Source organism: Oryzias melastigma, linkage group LG12 (assembly GCF_002922805.2).
Source record: "Oryzias melastigma strain HK-1 linkage group LG12, ASM292280v2, whole genome shotgun sequence".
Taxonomy (NCBI): domain Eukaryota; kingdom Metazoa; phylum Chordata; class Actinopteri; order Beloniformes; family Adrianichthyidae; genus Oryzias; species Oryzias melastigma.
In genome coordinates, this window is record NC_050523.1 from 22,576,991 (window position 1) to 22,599,589 (window position 22,599).

Consider the following 22,599-nt stretch of genomic DNA (forward strand, 5'->3'; position numbering starts at 1 on the left):
TTTTCTTTCACTTGAAGTTGATCCCGATCTGACCCCATAGAGGCCACCCAGAACTCCATAAAACACAAATAGTGACAAAATAGAACTCACATTCTATGCGATTTAGGATATTTTGATCATTTTAATTTGCATTAGTAATTTTATGAAAATATGCATGCAGTGGCAGTGCTTTTATCAGGAACTGGTAAATAGAAAATATGTTTTTTCACAAACACCTTTATGAAGAATATTGAGTATTTAGGGAATGTGTACAAATGTTGTCAATGGTGTGCAGCTTAGTTTAGCTTTTTTAAATCCGTATTTTGCTTATTTTGTTTTCTTAAGCGTAAAGTCTGGCATCAACTTTCATAAACCTCTGTTAACTAAAGTAATGAAAAAATAAAGATTTCTCTCTAATCTAAGCCTAAAATGTAATTAATCCTGTTTTTTCAATAATCCTCAAGCGTGGCTGCTTTTGAGGTTTTTTTCCTTGTTTGGCCTGATTTTCTACAGAAACAGGAGCCTCCACAGCACCAAGGCAAATTTATTGATCATTTTATTCAATAAAGGATCGTTTCCTCCTGGAATATTACACTAATGCACTTAGGGCAAATGTCCGGGGCAGACTTGCAGGCCAGGTTGTAAAGTGCACCAGAGCTCCTAAATAATTCACAAGGACCCTCACTAGCTCCAGACCTCCATTAGACATGTCAGAGGAGGAGGAGGAGGAGGGGAGGAAGATGAGGATGGAGCCTGGCACGGGCAGCTGGAAGTAAATAACAGAGTCAGAGGAGGACCAAAGGTCTGCAGGAGGAGCTCCACTCTCACAAACCACTCCAGCAACAGGGCAGAATGCTCGGACACAGGATTATGTAATTATAGAACTCAAAACAACCACAAAAAGTTGAAGGACAGTACATATCACACTGTGAGGCTCCTGACTACAGTACCCATAATGCTCCAGCAATCTACCAAGAAGTTCTCATAGTTCACCTAACTAAAACGTTTTGACAGATTTTCGAGTGCCGTTTACCACAGAAAATCAATTAGAGAATTCATAATTAAGGCACACCGGATTATAAAGTGGATTTGGTATTTTCAAGCAATATTTATGGATAAAGAAAACAAAAAGTTTTACTTAATTACCTCTAATTTAATTTTGGTTAGTTTGGTTTACAAATTTCTGGCAGAGATGCATGACAAACAGCAAAATAAACTGCATACTATTTTTTGTAATTACCTGCTATCATTATTTTCTGCATTGTGATGATCCCATGTGATACAGAGTGTCTTTTATTTTGAAAGGAAGTGAACCTCCATCAAAAGTTATTTCATATTTTGGGGAAAAAAAGCCATTTTCTATTTTTTTTTCTTTGCCAAAAAAGTCAATCTATAACTGCCACAATAGTTACAGTAACACAGTTTAAAATTTGTGTTTTTTTGTTTTTTTAAGGGTAAAGGAAGACTTTGTGGCTCCAGATGGGACGTCGTGAATGAGAAATTGACTTGAGTGCCCCCCCCCTGTTTTAAAATTTTTTTTATGGTGCATTTCAGTGAGAAATTTGCAAATCTAACTAACCAAAATTAAATCAGAGCTTATTAAGTGACCCTTCCTGTACTTTTCGAAACTATATGGTGCACATAAAAACTTTTAATTTGTTCAAAAATAGAAAATCTGCTTTATAATACAGTGTGCCTAATTTCTGGCTCTACAATTGTTTTTTTTTGTACGTTGCTCAAAAATCTGTCAAACTGCATAAGTTGAACTTGTGGTTCCCTTACTTTATACGTTACTTTCTAAAATTCAAAGTTTTTATTTTTTTAACCACAGAGCCACGAGGGAGGGGTAAAAGGGCCACATGTGACTGCAGAATCACAGTTTGCAGACCACTGGATTAGAAAAACAAATAAAACTTTTCTCACACATTAAAAAATTTCTGGAGGAGGTCATACAAAACCATTCAGTTTTAGGAAAACGTTTTCAGATGAAACTCTTCTAAACTGTTTTTACAGTGTCAAGCCATTTTATTGAACCTTGTGTGCTCGCCTGCTGTTATTAGATCACGCTCACTCGTATTGAGTTGTGTTTTATGGATTAAGGTTCCTTTATATTCATTTAAGAGGAGCCACTCTTTACAGCTAAATGTTCAGTATGTGGGAAGACACTAAAATTTTGTTCAAATTTTTAAATATTAATATTATGATAAATTGGTCATGTTTTTTTTGAATGATGGAGACTAATCTGAAGCATGACAATGGTAAGTAACTGTAGTATTGTTTGGCTGGATACTTTTTTTTAGAGTATAGAACTTTGAGAGGACTTCAGCTGTAAACTGATGCCTTCTAGATTCAAAGAATTAAAGGGAATTTAGAAAATGTAATTCAATTTATGACAAACAATTTAAAGTCCCTCTCTAATCAACTTTTGATCTTTTTTAAGAGCTTTCCCAGAGTTCATTTACTATGATTATGACGTTTTCCTCTGAGTTGTGGGCAGGACCGTTGACGTGGAGCAACCCCGGACCCCTTTCCCTTCCCTGTTGCTGAGTGCTTGTAGCTGTGAGCTTGTGGCATATTTTCTGCAAAGCAATTAACCTGTTTTTCAAACTGAAATTTTCGTCTGCTTCTGATTCACAGTGATTTAAACGAAGAAAATACTCAGAAGTGCAATTTTATATTGTATATATACAAGATAGAACATGCTAAAAACACAATTTTCTTCAGAATGGATCTTTACATTTATTGGGGTCCTTCGTGTTTCTGGTTAATCTGAGTGTTGCTAAGTTTAACTCCTGTGCTATGGATGTGTTTAGTCAAATTGTTGATTTATTTAAAATTAATCCCTTTTTTCATATGTACAACAACTCCGCAATGGTGTTAAATTTTCCTCATCGGTCAGACTGTGAACAGCAACAAGTTGTGACACTAATGATCTTACATTGTTGGAGAACAGTCCAGATTCTTAAACTGGGGGCTGGAATCATCCAGTTTTAAAGTGTCAGTGCTCATGCATCCACTTCAAGAAAAGTTAGCTTTAATGCAGCCTCTGTCCATATTTGTTAATCCACCAAGGGTTTTTGGGCTGTATAGACCACAGACTTAACTAAGGCATCATACTTTTTTTAATCTGATTTGATTAATTTCAAACATGTAAAACATTATAACAAGATTTAAAAAACAAAAAATCAATGCAATCCCTTTTTATAAAAGAAAAGTCACAAACCAAATTCAATAAATATGTTTGAAAAGGGGATAAGCAGAAGCAAATGCATGCTTAAGCCATCTTTTTTCAGTAACTTAAATAATTCACAATATATAAATTTAAAGAAAACAATACAATATGCCAGTAACTTTCAATTTTTCCTCTTTTCACATGTAAATCCCATAAATTGTTATATACAATTACCATTACACTTCTGTTGTATCTAACTCTAAAACTCTGACTTCTTTAACCGTTTTCAAAATTTCAGACTCGTAAGTAATTCTTATTTGAGGCTGTGAAAAGGGGAGGGGTGATTTCAACAATATTATCAAAATACAAGCAATAGTCTGCCGCCAATCAAAAGTTTAAAACATGGAAAAACTGTGATTCACCGTGGTATTTATGGCCCCCTGCTGATCTCCCCTCGCCTCATTTCTGGGAAACCCAGTTTGCAGTTTACTGAACAAAAACGTTAAAACATTGGAAGATCACCAGAGACACCACGAAAGTTACGAGAAACCAGAACGGTTCAAATGCCAGGAGTCATCTGTCTTCCCCTCGCTGCCTCACTGTTCGTGTTTGTGTTTCAGCATCTGGACAGAAGACTTCATGGAAACGTCTTCGGACGAGCACTGAAGCCTTGTCTGTCAGGGTCCAGATGTGCATCAGAAGTTCCTAAAAATACCCAAACTTTGGAATTAGATTAGCCAGTCACAACTTCCCTTACAGGTGACTGTCTGCAGGTGATGAAAATATAATATCGATACTCGGTGAGAACCCATCGAGAATCGATCGCAGGACTAAATATCGTGATATATCGCAATATCGATATTTTGGCACACCCCTAGTTCTAACGCCCTAAATCCTTCACACTGGGTAGGGACCCTGTGATGCTACGTTCACTTTGGGCTTGTCATCACTTCTGACTTTTGCGTTCTGCACTTTTGTATTTTAGTGAGTGTTTGGTCTCTACGTCCAAAAAACTGAACACGCTTTGAAAGTTGAACCAGTTGAGCTTTGACCAATCAGGGACTCTGATTTTTTAATGACGAATGGGTAGCGTCCCTTTCAAAACAAAAGTACAAAACTTTGAAAATTGATCAATGATGAATAATCATGGTTTGTCCCTGGCTGGAATTCTATGACTCCAAGTCTTTCATATTTTGGAATAGAGTTGTGAAAGAAAAAGCCTAAAGCAAGATTTGTGTATCTGGCAGCAACAGTCCAGAGTAAACATTTTAAACTGAAAAGTGTGTTCAAGTACACTAGCACATTTAAAGAGTGACCAAACACTAAATCAACTTTTTTTGGTGTTGACCTCTATAAATGGGGCTTTAAAAGGGCTGTCTGTTGGTCATTGCCAAATTTTTGACAATTTAAAATTCAATTCCATTTAATCCAATTTTATTTATATACCCCAAAATCACAAAGGAATTTGCCTCATTGGGCTTCAAAATATGAACAATTGTTAAAAACTAAGACTAAATAAAACTGGTTATCCCTGTCCTTAGACCCTCCCTCTCGGTAAGGAAAAACTCTGAAAAAACCTGAGTCAGGAAAAAGAAGAAACCTTAGGGATTCCCACATGAAGAATGATCCTATCCCAGGACGGACAAGGCGATACCAGAACTGTTAAAGAAAGATTAGCTTCTACAACTACGTATCTAAAAGAGTTCATTCAGATGGAGCTGAGGGACGAGTGATGATTAAGTCCATAGTCAAGACGAAGCAGAAGTGCAGTCCACGGCCAGGAGCAGGAGGACAGACGACCCAGCAGGAATCACTCTCACTTAGAGATGCAGGATGGTGTCGGGGGCGTGGTCCACGGCCAAGAGTGGGAGCGTGGGCGATCCACCGGGGATCTGAAATCTCTCCCGCTCCCCAGAGGAGAGAATTGACAATTCCCCAGTTACCTCATCATCAAAGGTGAAGAGTACTAAAGGTTAAATATGGTTTGATAGTCCCACATTTCTATGTCAGCAGTTTACTTACCACTATAAAAGATTTTGAGAGTATTGACGATGGTACAAGTTTTAGAAAAGCTTCACTGATGAGTAAGTAAATGACAAAGCAAACAATTTTACTAAAATAGAACTAAAACAGCCTTTCTAATATGTAATTAGATATTTTTTCCAGTTACATTTGTCATGGTTTATTTTAAAGTTCAGGAAAAGTAAATTAGTAAAGCAAGATTTTAGGAAAGTGATGACTTTGCTTGACCAAATTTCTTGAAGAAAGGAGTTTGAAAAAAAGCTCTAACAAAATTGTTAACATTGTAAACATTGTCCTGCTTCTCCTGGAGGATGTTTCAGTTTGGCCACTAGGTGAAGCTTAAGCTACTGCAGTGCACCTTATTCCAGAAGAAGAAGCCAAAAAATGGGAAAAAAACAGTGCTTTAGACCTCAAATGGTACTCAAAAAAAGTTTCCTTAGACGAGTTTGGAAAATTCATACCTGTGAGTTTATAAAGATGTTCATTTAGTCAGCAATGTATGTTTATGTTGACCGTGCGTTAACATTAGCCATCCTATGGGAAATCCTACTATATGTTAGCATCAAGCTAGGAGACTACGCTTTATGATCTCTATTTTTATGGATTGATTATTGATCTATTAAGCTTAGATCAATTCAAATTGATTGATTAATTTTATCAGCCCAGCCCTACAGTTTCAAAGGGACTAAGAAGACAAACTACTCAACCTCTAACAGTAAGTTTTAAAGTTTTGAAAGCCTCAATCGTCACTAAATTCTTTTTTTTTTCGGCATAAATGTAAGTATTTAAACTTGAGACACCTACTTTCCCCACAAGTGTGTAGGAATAAGTATTTCAAGGACATAAAAAGAAAAAAACTGTAATTTGGTAACTGGCCGTGCAGATTGTAATCTTGACAGCCCAGACAGGATAATCACTCAGTCAATGGCTTCCAGATGCTGACTTTTCCTCCATAGGTACCCCACTGAGACCCAGCGCTGTTGTTGTAAAGTGTGAGCATGTGCAAGCAAAACTGAGCAGAAAGTACACAAAGGACTCCTTTCCTGCTTAAATAAGACATCAGCCCCCCCTCCAGCTGTGTCAGCGGCTGCAGACATCAGCAGCAGCAGTCCGTCTGAATGTGAGCAAGCTCAAAGCAGCCCGGCTCTATCTGCAACTCTATAGGAGATCTGCCTGTACAAGTGTTCATAGAAAAAAAACATGGAATTGAAACTAAAATTGATGTTCTTGCATAAAAAAATCCCGTAAATAAACAAAAAACTAAAATGCTGACAGTTTGTTTTGCTTTTCGTTTTGCCCACGACCATCCCTGCAGTGGACAACCATGTTGATCCAACCCCCGAAAACAAACACAACCTTTTCCTCTGGGGGGGTGGGACTCTAATAAATATAGGAAAAAAAGGAGAACTGACAGAGAGAAAACACCAGATTTTTGGGTTTTCTGAAGTCAAGTGAAAGCTAAAGACAAACCAAACACGAGGAGAAAGTCGGCTCACTTTGATATGAGCAACTCCTTTCCAGAAAACATCTGTCAGAGGATCATAAAACTCCAACTTTCTGTCACAGATTTGTCATTTTCTGCTGCACCTTTACAGAATCATGTCAAAGCAAACACCCTGTCTGTTTCTGATCGACTTCACTTCGGCCGCCGCAGACAAACCGTGGTTTGGTCCAACTGTCACTCATATCTGCTACCGTTTATAGAGCGCACCAGGTCATCGGAAATCTTTTTAAAAATGTCCTGACAAAATCTATGCGCTGTGGTGGCAAAAACAACAGTAGAGGATTTAGAAGCAACAAAATGATGGATTCTAAGTGAAACACGACCGAAAATCTATTTTCCACCAATTACCTTCAATTTTCAGAAACATTTATTGAAAGATGGAGCTGCCAGAGAGCTTAAGGTTTACCTGACTGCTTTACTGCTGGAAGAGAATGACCTATTCATAGGAACATGCTGGTGCTCAGTAAAGAAGCCAACTTGTTCCTGTAGAAGAAGGAAAAAATAATCCCTTTGATTTAGTGAGAGCAAAGTTTGATTCCCATTTGTTTCAACTAACAGGGAGCTGAAAGAGGAGGACCACAGTCCAACAGGAATCTCTTAAGAAAAAAGATCACTTCAACTACTGTTACTGATATTAACCCAACGAGAACCACAAAGTCCCACTTTGTTATCTAGAAAAATACATTTTATTTATCTTTCTGTGGCCATAAAACCATTCATTTATCAAATGCAGCTTTTAAATCATTACAGTTGAATTAAAAAAGTGTTATATTTTTATATGAACCGGTATTTTTTTTTAATAACAGAAGTACATTCAAATTCTTTTCAAAATAAAATACACCCAAGTAATCTGTTTTATAAGATTCTCCTGTTGCAGCAGATTTAATTGATTTCTGACATAATGACTTTGGTACAAATTTATCATATTTCTCCTATTACTAACAAATAAAAACATGACAACATTGGTGTGGAATCCAAATTATAATATATTTTTCAATCTATTCAGTTAAATGCATTCATTTACTTTAAGAACTTTGTCTCTAAACAAAATAAACAGAGGAAAAGAATATGCGCTTTAAGTTGTTTTTACAAGTTTTTTAATGTGTTTTGTTATTTTAACATTTCATTTTGATTCTGGGAAATTGATTCTGTTTTCTGAAATGTAATTGTCTTTTCACGGAAACCAGATACTGATTGACATTGTTGCTAATAATGATGTTTGTCAATCATTTCAAATGAAAAGTATTCGGCATAAAGCGACACTGGATATTCTCTATACTAATCTTTTAACAACTTTTATTAGAATGCAAAGAATGACGTTCCTCTCTGAGGAAAATCCTGTTTTTAGAGTTTGGGGGTGAAAAACTTCATAATCATAATTAAAACACTACTGGGAAGGTTTAAAATAAATAAATAAATAAATAAAATAAAATAAAATAAAATAAAAATAAAAATAAGCTTGTGGCTTGCCGTAGTAGCTTCTACCTCATACCTACAAGTTTTTCCCAACAACATATTTCCATCTGTTCCTGATTCACAAAATAACTCAGTTCTTCTCAGAAATGTCATTTTAAGCTGTTTTCTCTATGTATGTCCTTTATATGTGCCATAAGAACATCGTTAAAAACACAATTTGTGTTTTATTAGCTCACAAAAGTTTGGTATGATATAATGTGTACATAAATAAGATATAATTATCAGTATTTATGAGAAGAAGCAGCTTTAATGTAAAGGACAGGACTAAAATTTGTGAGGATGATCATCATAAACAACCCAGCAGACAAAGCGTTCTCCTTCAGTCTTGTTTTTCTAAACTTTAGAAAATGTTCTGGGTTACATCAACACTCCCCGCTCTCGCTTTGTTCCTTCATTATGTTGAATCTGCAGTCAGCCGTGACTGCGCCTGCATCAAATCCATCAGTTTCTCACATTGTTGAGTCAAACTACATTGACCTCTACATCACACGGGAGTCTGCATTCACTGCTGAGCTCTCCAGAGGCTCCTAAAGAGCTCCACGGGTGCTTCTGGTGAGTCAACAGCTTGATTTCCCTTCAGAGATGAACCATTTTCAAACAGAAATGTAATTGCTCCCACAATGTTCTAATTATCTCTGATTACTTTTACTAAAAGTACAAAGATTTAGCTGTTTCTTTAACCCCAAAACTTAGACATTTTAACAAGGAAATATAAAGTTTTTTTTCTACCGCATCTATAGGGAAAAGTGATTAAACAGTGAACTTGACAGTCAAAGTGAGTTCCCAAAATTTCAAGTGGAAACTCAATGACCAACCTGTTGTCTGCACATTATGCAACTTTAAAGTTCTTATTTTCTCTGGGATAAAAGTATTTTACCCACAAAAAATTAAAACTGGGCAACAAAAAAGCAAGACTTTCTTTTAATGCCTTCTATACTTCAATCAATACCCATAAAACATATGGGTATTAACAATTGGGATTGTTTCCTTTTAGAATGTACAGCATGTTTTTCATTTTAGAAGCCTTGTTTGATACTCTCCACCACTAAACCCTAAAGCTGCATTCACAGCAGATGGAATTTTTGTGACAAATTAGTATCAGGAATTGGTGGTAGAGGACCCAAACGCAAGAGACCAGGCGAGCAAACAAGGCAATAAACTAAAACGTGACAAAAACCATGGGAGCAACAAAAGGCGGCATAACAGAACAGATGACCAGACACGTAAATAGGCTCAAATCAAACAGCTGTGAATCATGATTAACCTGGAGCTGGTGTGACTGACAGGGAAACTCAAAACATGACCAAAAACAAACCAAACAAAGCAACAGAACCCTTACAGTGCCCCTCCCGAAAAGGGCAGATCCCAGTTGTCCAAAAACCTAGGAGGAGGGGCCATGGAAAAGCAAAATAAGAACAAATCCAAAAAACATTTAGGGTTCCCGCAGCCAGACGGATGTGAGGGGTATCAGAACCCTTGTTCAGGAACAGATGTGAAGAGGAGCAGTCCTTGTGACCCTCCTCTGTAACAGGAAGTACAACCAAGGGGGATGAGATGTGAACATCCTCAGGGACATGGAACATGAAGGTTGTCCTGGTGACCCTCCTCAGGCGATTTCCCACAGGAACAGGGATGGTGGACATGCTGGGTCCAAGGTGGTCAGGTCATCTGTTCTGTTCTGCCACTGTTTTGGTATGCCATGAAAGATACAGATAATGATAAAGATTAGGTCTATTTATTTTGAAGAGCTCTACAAAAGCATCGGTTCCATATCTGGGTTCTTGAGTAGAGGTGGGACAAAATATTGTTATGGCAAACTATCGCAGTATTTCAACTCACAAACGATTCCCGTATTACGAGTTACCCTGAGATTTCCAGCACTATTCATGAGAGACTCTTCCAGAGGTGAGGTTCATCTACTGCAGGAGCTCCATCTGAAAAGGGAAAAGGTTAATATGGCTCACACGGCAACCATTACGGCTCAGGTGCATCACGGGAGGGGTCTAGCTATGGAAGATGACTCACAGAGGCTGCAGCCACAGGCTCTACTCTGAACTCACGTAGGGGCGAAGAATGTCCGTTACGGATCTATACTCATCAAAAACACTAATGATCATGCTTTGTAAACAAACAAAAAAACACCTGTTCCAGATGTCAATTTCCCTCTGCAATTAACTGAATATTTTTGAGCTGCTTCTGAGTCAGCTGATGCCATTTCTCCATGCAGGCACTCATTATTCACTCACTATTGAGCTGGTAGTGATTCGGGAACTGGTGGGGCCGGCCTTTGGCCCACTGTCTGAGTGTGTGTGTGCAACTGTGTGTAGCCAACGGACCGGCGTACGCTTCATCTCTGCTCCTCTCCCTAAGAAATTCACGCAACACCTTTGGATGCAAAATTTTCATAATTCACGTGTTGTGTGACGTGTAGGGGAGACCGGGGTTGGTAGTCACAATGACATTATGTTTACAACACGGTGAAAACACACAGCGGAAAATAGATTTTATTTTGAAAATGTAGCGGATACACTCTACATTTACTCACATGATTTTAGGTTTAGGTCTTCAATAGACCTAAATTCACAAAAAGTGCTGTGATTTATCTCTGGCGTCTAGCAAAATATGTTAACCTAATGAAACAGATCTGGAGGCTACATTGCAGTGGTCAGACAAGATCATATGCAGTGGAGCTTCGTCTTGTACCTTTAAAGTTACGTAAAGACTCCGGCGGTCGTATCAGAGTCGTAATGGTTGCCATGGGAGCCTGGGGTAAGTCCAGATTCAATTTATCTCTAGCTTTAAATGCCTGGAAGAGCCAATCCCATCATTTTTCAGGAAGAGTTCCACTGATATTAAACTGAATGGGACTTTTCCTAAGAAAAATATTGAGGTCGTTTCAGAATTTCAGGCTCTTTGTGCCTGATGTCAGCAGCACCCTCGTGTAACCTCCTCTTGAGTCCTCATTTACACACAAATGCTCTCCTTCATCTGTTCCCTTCTCTCACCACAGATCACAGTGTCATCTGCAAACATCACAGTCCACAGAGATTCCTATCTAACCTCATCCGTCAGTCTGGCCTGAGCAACTCCAACGTACTTGTCTGCCACTCCAGACTTCCTCATACAAACCACAGCTCCTCTCTTGGTACTCCTGTCAAAGGCTTCTGTCTTAAGTATCCACTCAAAGCTTCACTTCAGTTAATTAAAAAAACAATTAAAAAAGCTGTTGAAAGCAGATCAAAGCATACTTTTTCCTTTTTTTTTTGGTGCCTCATCTTTTTACTGTTGTAAAATGAGCTGAATGCAGGCAAGTTTTTAGAACAGGGTTGCTGATGCAAGGTCCATCTTTTGTGTTTGGACTTAATAATATTTTAAGTTTTTCCGCTCAAGCCACCAGCTTGAGGTTATTGTTTAAGCTCCTGCTGATAGCACGCAAACAAAACCCAAAAAAGTCACTTCTTTATGTTTACTCAAAAAAAAACAAGCAAGAAAACAGACAAGAATCCTATTCAGACTGACCCCGTTAATAGTGGTCAGGTTTTTCCCTGAGCCACATTTATTTACTCATGAAGATTTCAAGACTTCCCCATGTGATGTACATCTTAGTTCTGCAGTATAACACTTTGAGTTACTTGGAGAATTCATAAATGATGCCTTTCCCCAAACTAACCACATGAATGAAAATTTCATTTCAGGTCCACATAGGCACGACTGCTTGAACACGTTTCACAGACATTTCTTTAACAGTTTCCAGATGTCGCTCCCCACTGTTATCTATAAAACAGACCCATAAAACTGAATGGTGTTATGAGCTATGAAGATGCCAAAACATTGCCCCTGTAATTTTGCATTCCTTCAGTGTTATGTCACAATGTAGAAAGTGTGCACAGATAGCTGTGTGTCTGCAAGAAATTGCTTTGTTAAAGAGGCCATACCATGATTTTAAGACTTTTAGAGTAAACTATAGCCATATATATGGTTATATATTCCCTTCGGAACACTAAAAAACAAATTATTAATGAATTATGAGTCCTTATTGTGGACCGTTTCAATATCCATCCTTGTGCCTGCCCATAGACCGTCAGTGAGCCTCCTCAGTGAGCCTGTGGTTCGCACTTGTAAATAAACAACCTCCGAACTATTTTTAAAGATGGATGTGCAGATTGTGGAGCCTTACACTCTTGACCCACAATCTGATCTGAAAGACACATTGAGTAGTTGTATTTACATACAGGGAAAATGCCGCTTCACGTGGCATCCCTCATGAAACGTTCATGTTGTTATCAAGCATTCACACACTTTTACAGTTAATGAAATAATATAAGAGCATCTATGCGTGCGTGGAAGTTGTAGCATTAGCTGGTGTGTTCTATGCTTACGGTAAACTGCATGATTTATTTACGGGTCTGGTTTTTTTATCCAGTTTGATTGCAGGAATGGCACCAGCTCTGAGATTTAGTCTCTTGGCTAATCCACTTTGATACATGCTAAAGTTATCAAACAGTCATCTGTGAAGTGGCGGTCACAGATAAAGAGTTGCTGGTGATGTCTGCCGCGCTCCCAAAGATAAAATCCAACCACTTCCGATGTGCTGGCTCTTCTTTTAGGAGTTTAAACAAACACCTAAACCTCTCGGAACCAAAAAAAAAACATTTTCTATACTTAACAGACATTGTACGATCTGCTGTTTTCTCTGCAGATTACATACAAGATGAGCTCCAAGTGGGTGTGTGTTTGTTGTAGTCTGGGGGCGGAGCTTGCAGCACAGATTCTTCCTGGAGGGGGCGGTTCACATCATGCTGACATCAGCATGATAGGACCTGCTCGTTTTTGTGGGTATGGGAGGGGCTTCTGCTGAGGGTTACTCTTAAATGCATGAACGGATCAAAATACCTTTTTTGGAATGAACAGTATAATGGAGTTAAAACCTCAAAAAGTAGAATTATGAGATAGCCCCTTTAAGAGTCACACTTTGGATTACAATATTTGTTTTTTCGTCTGAGCTCTGCTTTAGAATTCAATTCTTACTCCTTCTAATTGTCAAGAAAACTCTGAATCGGGTCATAAAGTTCATTCATCCATCTTCTTGTCCACTTCTTCCCTTTCAGGGTCACGGGGTGCCGGAGCCTATCCCGGCTACTGATGGGCGAAGGCGGGGTACACCCTGGACAGGTCTCCAGTCTGTCTCAGGGCCTCAATCACACACACATTCACTCTCACATTCACACCTAGGGACAATTTAGAGTCACCAATTAACCTATGAAGCATGTTTTTGGACGGTGGGAGGAAGCCGGAGTCCCCGATGAAAACCCACGCATGCACGGGGAGAACATGCAAACTCCACACAGAAAGGTCCCAGCCGGGATTTGAACCGGGGCCTTCTCGCTGTGAGGCAAGAGCGCTAACCACTGCACCACCGTGCAGCCGGGTCATAAAGTATAAGTGACTAATGCATGAAAAATAACAGATTTCCTAATATGTTGCCCTTTTTTTCAATAGGTTAACTACAATATTTATTATAATTCTGTGTTGACTTTCTAGAAAAGTTAACTTCTTTGTGTCTACATAGCTTTTTGTGGTTTTTGTTTTTGTTTTTTGTTATCATTATTTCTGATCCTTTGTCTTCTTTTTTTATAGGATTTAACACATTCAAGGAAAATCCCACCAATTAAACAAATCTAGCCCATTTTCTTCCCTTCAAATATCATGACGTCTGAGTTACTCACACTTTTAGTACTGAGTTCAAACAGATCTTTGTGTTGTGTTTGCAACATGTCATTTATGCATCATGTATCATTACTCAAAATGAGAGAGTCGACCGTCATTACATCAATGCTACTTTATAGACCTTACATTTCCTCTTGTATAGTTTACATAAACTGCCTTTCAAATTCCTCTCATCGTGCTTTGGTTTTTGACTGAGTCTTTGAAGTTTGAGTTTCTTGTCTGAGAAAAATGCTCCACACACTTCATCAACATAGCTAATTATTGTGTGTTTTCTTATCATCAGTGATCCTAAGGCTTTAGTCTCTTAAGACCCCCAAACTCTTCTCTTGCACCCCAGACTTTACAGAAGACAGTGGCTCATTCCGAATTCTTCCCTTCTCCTTTCCCTGTTTTCATGAACATGTTCCGGATGTGTTCATGAAAACAGGTAAGGCTCCCTTTTGGCTGAGAAGTGGGGGGGGTCAGTTTAAAAACCCTTTTACCGCAGCATTATACTCAGTTTTCAGGAATATAATAGATGCAATTTTGAAAGGTTTTCACAGATGGAGGGATGTGCTGTTAGTGGAGGTGGATCTGTGAAGACTGGAAATGTCACTGAGGATGAACACTGAAACAGCGCTGTACTGTGCTTTTGTTCTGAAGGTTTTGGAAATGCTTGGAGCACGTGCAGACACAGATGGTGTGAGTGATGCTGCTCTGTTGGAGACATACAAATCTTTATCAGTCTAACATTTTTTAAAGACTATAATTTTTCTAACCTGAACTTTTTTCAGATTAATCTCAAAGCTCTATTGGATTTTTTTTCTTGAATAAATGCGTTGCCAAGAACAGCCACAGCAGAGATGATGCAGGTGGACTGCAGGGTCCTTTCCCGCTGAATCCTAGTTAAAAGCCAGGTGTGCCTGTCATATCTCAAAGGCTTTGTTTAAAGTTTACAGTAACGGACACACCTAATCGTTTGGAAGGTGATGCAAGTGCACAGCCTCACACAAGCTTCCCTTTGTCACCATGCCAGCCACCGGAGCAGGCCTCATCATTTACTGGATCTGATGTAAGAGCTGTGTGGAAACCTGCATGCAATTTTCTGGATAACAGAGAGAAGAGGTTCACAAAGCTCCAGATATCACAGGTGTTTGTTCAGTCTGACCCACAAAAAAACCCTCCAGCAAAAGCAATATTAGAAAAAATGTTAGTGCTGTCAATCGATTAAAAAAGTTAATCAGATTAATCACACTTTTGGATATATGACAATATGCAGGTATTGAACAAAAACAGGTCACAGAGTAATTTTTTCTTCATTTTTATAGTCAAAAATGTATAAAGTGTCCACTCAGATATCACAGAAGTGTAATTTGTGAGCTAAAAACATCAACTGTAAAATAATCCAACCTGTAAAGACTGACATACTGACGCTGACATACACCCATAAGAAACAAACATTGTGTTTCTGCACTTTAAATGAACTTACACCATTGTCCAGGTAAATATTCTGATTGGCTGCTGGATGTTGTTTCACAATATATGACTATGATTCACACCTAAAAAAATGTTCCTGTCACATAGCCCAAATATTCTATATCACTACGCTGGTTTCTTTAAAACTATGTTTTTCTTTATCACCTGGACAACAAGTGGTAAGAGGCAAACTTCTTCTGGCAAGATGCCCCGCCTACCTACTTTTTGCCTCTTCTGCTGTGCTTATCACGTCTTTCACTTTTGTTTTTGATAATTTTATTTCATTACGGATTTTTTCTTTCCTTGTTATATTATGGATTGATCTTTCCATGCTTCTCTGGGCAACAGCTAACTTTTCTCTTTGACGTCTTGTGATAGACCCTGTCTCTTCTCCATATGTCATTGTAGGTACGATGACTGTGTCCACGATCTTCTTTTTGAAGAATATCCGCCTTATTCCTAGCCCCATGAGCCTTTGCGTGAATTATGGGCGATACTTCCTGTAGACACCGGAACTAGCATTTATTTACATTACAACTGTAAAACTGACCCGAGCCGACAGCGCAATTCCTCTTTTGGATCCATAACTACATATAAATGTGGGAACGCCAGCTGTCTTAAAAGAGGCAACGTAACAATTCCGGTACCTGCCAAAATTGAGGGATGGGAGGATGACCTTAAAAAATGGCCAAACATAACGTACAGTAGGATTTTTAGCTACTTTCTCAATTCAGTTGCGGCAGATGGCGAAGCTATTAAGCTATGAACAGCTATGAACAATCATAAAAGCTCCGAGGCATATCAATACCTTCATACTTTCACATCATAATTCTTTATTTATGCGTATTTCTGCCAGAGTTAGCACACAGTGCTGATCAATTGTAACCTTATCGCTTCACGTGCTTGTGTTTACATGCTGCAAGAGCCAATGAGGGATGGATCGCGCGGTGTCGCTTTTGCCCGTTTCATGTTTTGACAAAGTCCGCTGCGGTTTAAACATAGGTAATTTCTGAATAGCTGATACCAGGAGATGAAGCAATTACACATGAAATATCTTACCTGCTCTTGTGACACTGCTGTCAGGTCTCTGCAGTACCCGGCGTCTCTTCTTCTCTGGTGGTCTGGAGTAACCCGCCCATAATGTTGGATACGGATTTTTCTCCGTGGGTACATTATTCACAAAATGAAACGAACATACATATAAAGTCTTCGGTGGCTTCTTAAGATTTAAAATTCTCATCCACATCCTTCTGACTTCATCCTCGCCACCACCTTAAGCCACCAATTTTATTTATTTTGGTTGTTAGTACAACCACAAGCTGCACAACATGTACCTGATCTGCGCAAAGACATTTTTTAAACTTTTGAGGGATTAAGTAAAACATGCTTCTAAAGTTTGTATGCACCACTAAAGTTAACAAAACCGCCACTTTCAGTGGAAACCAATAGCGGCGTGTAACTTCCGGTTGCTATGCCGGAAGGTGCACCCATAATCCATTTTACATGAATAAGGTGGATAGGCATTTTTTGGTCTTTCATGAATGTGCTGTACTGCTCAAAACTTCTCCATCCTTCTGTCATCCGGTCCTCACTGTCTTTAGTCATCTCGTTCCCAGATGTCAGTAATCTTCCTAAATACTTGTATTCCTCAACTTCCCCAAGTTGATGCCCATTAACTGAGATTCCGTTTCTTCTTCTTTTTTTTATTGGCTATGTTATTTCACACGATCTTTGTTTTCTTTTTGTTCATCTCCATTCCGTCCTTCTTTCCTTCTATGTTTGGGTTATCAAGTAGATTTTGGAGTTGATGTTCACTCTCTTCAAACAAGATGATATCATCTGTGAATCACAGGTTGTTTAATTTTTATCTGTTTATTTTGATACTTGTTTACTCTGTGGAAAATTTCTTCCATTTCTGCTGTAAACATTATTGGCGTTAGTGTATCACCCTGCCCAACTCCTTTCATAATCTTGAATTTCCTGCTTAGAAGATCAGTTCGTACTTGCGCTGTTCCTCCTCTGTATGTCTCTATTAGAATGTTAATTTCTACCCTCCTTCAAAGGGCCAAAGTGAGACAGCAGACTGATGGGTCGGTAGTTTGGTAAATCTTTCTTGTCTCCCTTCTTGTATAATAAAGATATGATGGCATTTTTCCAGTTTTCAGGCACTTTCTCAGTTGTCAACACTTTGTTGTAGAGGTCTTTTATTTTTGTTTGGATGATTTCTCCTCCAGCCTTTATCATTATGATCACTATTTGATATTTTCCTTGTTCTTTATGGTTTTCATGGTCTTCATGGAATATTTTATTTTGCTGTCTTTTATGGGTGGTACTTCCCTTGCTCATGTTTGGTTGATATTGCGGACAGAGGTTTTCGTAGAACTCTGCTTATCTGCCCATGCTTTGCAAGGTGTCATTAATTTGTTTTAAAAAATATTAACGCGTTCAATTTTTCTTTGATTAACCGCGTGCGTTCACGTATTAATATTGAAAGCACTATTATTCATAGAACTGTAGAAATAGAACATTGACCCTTTAACCCCTGAGCTTTAGGTCCGCTGTTTACAGGAAATATGAAGAACGCTCAGAAGCCCATATAGAGCGAATATGTTTCTGCACATTTTTCTACAGTCAAGTTGCAGTGAACCCTTATACAACACATGGGTATGTATCTGTAGCCAGATTGTTAGAATTTAAGGAATTGAACAATCAGAGTGTATCTTGTGTAGAGGTCCGACAGGGGTTTATGCATCTCCTGCACTCATTGGGCCTGCAGCATTTGACAGTAGGAGCTAGTACTTGCACCTGTCAGGAACCAAGGCTCTGTCTCCTCCTGTGGTCATTGACGGGGGCCATCTCCTGAGTACTGACCGCACTCAATCTCCCATCAACCACGGCACACAGTGTGGATGTCACCAAACCTGACTCTCATCAGTCAATTAGCCACACTGCTAAGACCACACTCAGTGCGAAGTATTATTTGGGCCACTCAGCCTCCGTATTGAGCATTTCATCATAACCTGATCTCCTGTTTACCTGATCCTCTTTTGTCTTCATCTCTGCTTGTTTGCCCCCTGCCCCGACCCTTGCCTTTACCCTCACCACTCTGGTTGTTCTCTGATACTCACATGCTTGTTTCTGACTTTTGCCTGCCTGACCCTAATTTAGATTTGTGGACTTTTAGCTGTGTTAATAAACTGCTGCACTTGGAACCAGCCGTCTGCCTGTTTTGTGACAGAACCTTACTAACGATTAGAGTGTCTAGTAAGGACATCGTAGAACAGCAGTATCACCTGTACGTCACATGTTAAACAACGTGTATTTGTCTTACAAATGCTTCACAATGAACTTACTGCATACACGACAATGGTACCCTCCATTTTAAGACGTCCAATGAGGTGGCCGTTCGAGCCTTAAGGAAACTGTAAGAAACACCTGTGCTCCACTTTAGATACGGCCGTTCTACGGCGCTCTACTGGCCAGGACTACCCAAAGATTCCCGACCAATACAGGTCGACCTCTCTCTTCATAAAATAAGGCTTTACTCAACCAATTGTTTGACATAAGGATTAAACCTCCATTTTCTCTCAAATACACAAAAGACATCAAGCGGAGTTCACCAACATTTATTCTCAGTACACAGAGGTTTGTGGGTTATGCTAAAGCTCAGCATTAGACGATGCGGTTCTTCTCAACAAGAGCAAACCATCCTCAGACCTCCCAGCAAGGCCGGTACACCCTCCCCACCATGCACCTCATGGTGTCCCTCCTCAGGATGGGAATGTTCAGCTGCTGTGCCAGGTTTCTGTGCTCCAGGACCTGGTTGTTGTCGTCTGCTGTGCGCTTGTAAACCGACAGTCCGCCGTGCAGCACTCGCAGGTCCCTCCACAGGCTTGGATCAGCAGCGATGACGATGACCCGGGGGACTCTGGCTTTGGTCGTGGTGATGGGCTCGGCCTCACCCAGGCTGTTGTCTGTCACCTCGCTGGTCAGCAGGGAGGTGAAGGCGTCCTGCTCTATGGACCCGTCTTCGGTATTAGCCATGGGTGAGGCAGCTGACGGTACGTAACCATCGAAGAAGAGCGCCGTGGCAAAGATGACCGACATGACGGAGCGCCTCATGGTGAAGATCTTCAGGAGCTGTGAGGTCGGATCAGAAGTCTTGTTTCGCTGTTCTGACTTGGCATCGGTGCTGCGGCCGTTTTTATACCTGATGAGATGACCACGCCGGCAGCCCTTTGTCATTTTGTAGAGGATAGGTCAGATGATGGTTTGGACGAGCTCTTGCTGCGTTCAAGTATGATGTTATTGGAAAAAGTTAATTAAAGCCCTGGTAACATTAACCAGCAAACAAAAAGGGAAAGCAAAGTCTTAGAGCAGAAGAGAGACTTTAATCCCAAGTCACTGCCCTTTAAAACAACAGGATCAGGTAACCCACCTGTGAAGCTCAGAAGGATCACAGGCTTCATCATCAAGTCTGTCATCCTGGGGCTTTGTCACAACCACACTCAAGAGGGGATCCAACCGGCTTTATCTCACAAAAGCAAGCAAAATGTTCTTGAAGTGTTTTTGGCAGGGACTCTGCCCACGTGTCAAACAGGAGCTCTGCTGGTCTCATCCCGACAGCAGCCGGTAATTACAGCTCTGCATGATGAAACAGCCAGATGGAGAGAAGGAACACTGCATACCTGCACCTGCATTAGATCTGTATGTAACTGCCAGTTAGAAGAGCAAGCTTCAGTCAGATTGTGATAAACTTAAAACATTTGAATGTAGTTGATGCTTCATTGAAGGAATTCTCAGAAAATCAGAAGAAAAAACAATTAAAAGACTGGTCACACAGTGTCACGATTAGCTGTTTTCTTTGTTCTCCTTTTTCTTGGGCTTCCTCTGCATGCTAAAGCTGCCTGTACATTCATGACTAAGCAAAATGTATTTAAGGAACACTTTCTGTGTCTTTGTAGTTAACTTGTCTTGTTTATTGCTTAGGTTTGCTTAGATTACCATCAATGGATAATTGATATGCTTTGTAAACACTTTCTTGCGTCTGGAAAAGGCCTGAAAAAAGTCAAATCCTTTAACTTTTTTGTTAATAAATGCTGGGAAATTCTGTTTTGAACTGTCCCGTTTTGTCAGTCACACTAGATTCAGGTTTAACATGATTCACAGCTGTCTTCTTTTCGGTTAATTACCCCCTGTGTGTCTGGTTTTCAGTTCATCCTTATCTGTTTAACACATTCTTACTCTCAACTCGTCACACATTGACATTTGGTGAAGGAACCTTCCACGTCACCTTTTCATGTCTTGGGTGTCCTCAACCATACGATCTGACTGACTGATCTCTGACTTGCTTAATGCATCTTATAGTTTGGTGCACCTAATTTCAAAAGTAGACCTACAGCAGAATTGTCTTGACCATATCTTCAAGACTAAATGCATTGAGTTGCTCACTTATGATTGGCTGATTGGAAAGTTACATTAAGGAGGAGTTGGACAGCGTGCCTAATAAAATGTGAGTGTATAGACCACAATGCAATACATTTGATTTGTAATTAAAAGAAGAACAATAAATAATGTTGTGAAAGTGTAGGAGGACTGAGGTAATTTAGATGCAACCAAAATTGTAAATATTTGGAATTGAAAGAAATTTCCTGATATAGAACATTGTGCTGATGGTGAATTTCTGTCATATTTGCAGCCACAACAAAGCTGTCTGTCTTTTGAGGAACCGGGGGCAGAAAGTTCCTGCACTATTAATTAACAACTGTTATAAAAGGCCAGACCGGCCAGCCGAGTAAAGAATCCTGATTCGGATTTTGCACCTATGAAGAAAGCTTTTAAACCCTTTTGCTCCATGTTTGTACTTAAAAAAAAGCCAAAACACATTCCTGCCTAGGCTGAAAGGGGGAACATTTTCCATGTTTTCCATCAAGTGTGAAGGAGCAGCTGTGAGCTGTTAGCCGACAGTGTCAAACTTCAGGAAGACAAAGAAGAAAAACAAGGTTCAGGAGATGTGCTGAGCAGCTGACTGCGCTGCTGGGTGCCAGCCAAACCGCAGGGCCTCACCTCCGAGCTGGAATGGGGAGTAACACGAACCTTGGCGAGGAAGGGGGCAGTGGCTCTCACAGAGAAGTTCAGGGAGGTGCAGGTGAAGATCTGAGGTGTTCTACTCTCTGGATGTTGAACAGATTTCTCTGTTTGGGTTTCAGAGGAGTTGGGAAAACAAGAAAGTCCCACTCTGACCATCTCTTGATCTATTGTAAACATTTTCCCAGTGGTTTTTTTAACTATGATTATGCAGTTTTTAGCCAAAATCAAAAATCCTGTTTCGTTTTCTAAGACATAGTCTTCCAGGAGTTCATTAGAATCTCTAAGTTGTGAGCGGTACTACTGGTGGAGAGTAAGCCTCCCCCTATTTCCCATTGTCCCTTTGTTTACACTCTCTCCAGCTAACTTACAAGCTAACATTAACAGTGCAATTAAAATGTTGAGAAATACTGGACCTGTCCAGCCGTACAGTTCTGATCCAGATTCCAGCTCAGATGAGGAAATTAAATATGTTCATGGATCTATTTGTCTACAAGTGGATGCATCTAAATAAGGCGGAGCAGGGAGCTCGTGGACTGCTGACTATACCATCTACAGGATTTTTTGTTTGATATGGATTCATAACGATTTGAGTAAGAAATACTCAGAGGTGCAATGTTAAGCTTAATTTTCTTTATATATGTCCTCCATCATCAGAAAAATTCTTCAAGAACATGTTAGAAACAGCCAAAACGTTATTTTTTATTGGAGTGGGTCTTTGAACAAACATATTCAGATGTACTTGGCCTAAAAAACAAATCAAAAGTACGTCTTCCTTGTGAATATAACGTTTAAATAAGTAAGTAAAACTCACATCATTATTTTAAGGCAGGATATGCATTAACTGGAGGTGCAGGAGTCAGTGGTGATTTGGAAGATTGTTTTCTAGTTAGTAACAGCAATGGAGAGTAAAAGATTACTGCAGTTTTAAATTGACTGGTTAGAGAGCTCAGAGATGAGTTGGTTATATTGTTTAACATGAAAGCACTCTGACAAGTAAAAAGTTCTGTATGAGGAAAACAAGAAAAAAAACATTTCTGTTGTTTAAATCTTTTTTGACACAATTCCTTCAAATTGTGAAAGAGAGTGTTGTACACTTCAGAGAAAAAGGCTGGTACACATCTGCCAGACATGTCTTTGAGCACACACAAATCATTTAAAGTACAAAGCAGCAAAA

The 22,599-nt window shown here is 39.4% G+C and overlaps 1 protein-coding gene across 1 annotated transcript; it reads right to left on the minus strand.

Annotated features, from left to right (window-relative positions):
- Positions 1 to 18,940: 18,940 nt before the first annotated feature.
- pmchl (pro-melanin-concentrating hormone, like) lies at positions 18,941 to 19,595 on the minus strand. Its single transcript, XM_024299612.1, has one exon. The coding sequence runs from the start codon at positions 19,578 to 19,580 to the stop codon at positions 19,047 to 19,049; it is 534 nt and encodes a 177-aa protein (XP_024155380.1). The 5' UTR covers positions 19,581 to 19,595; the 3' UTR covers positions 18,941 to 19,046.
- Positions 19,596 to 22,599: the final 3,004 nt, after the last annotated feature.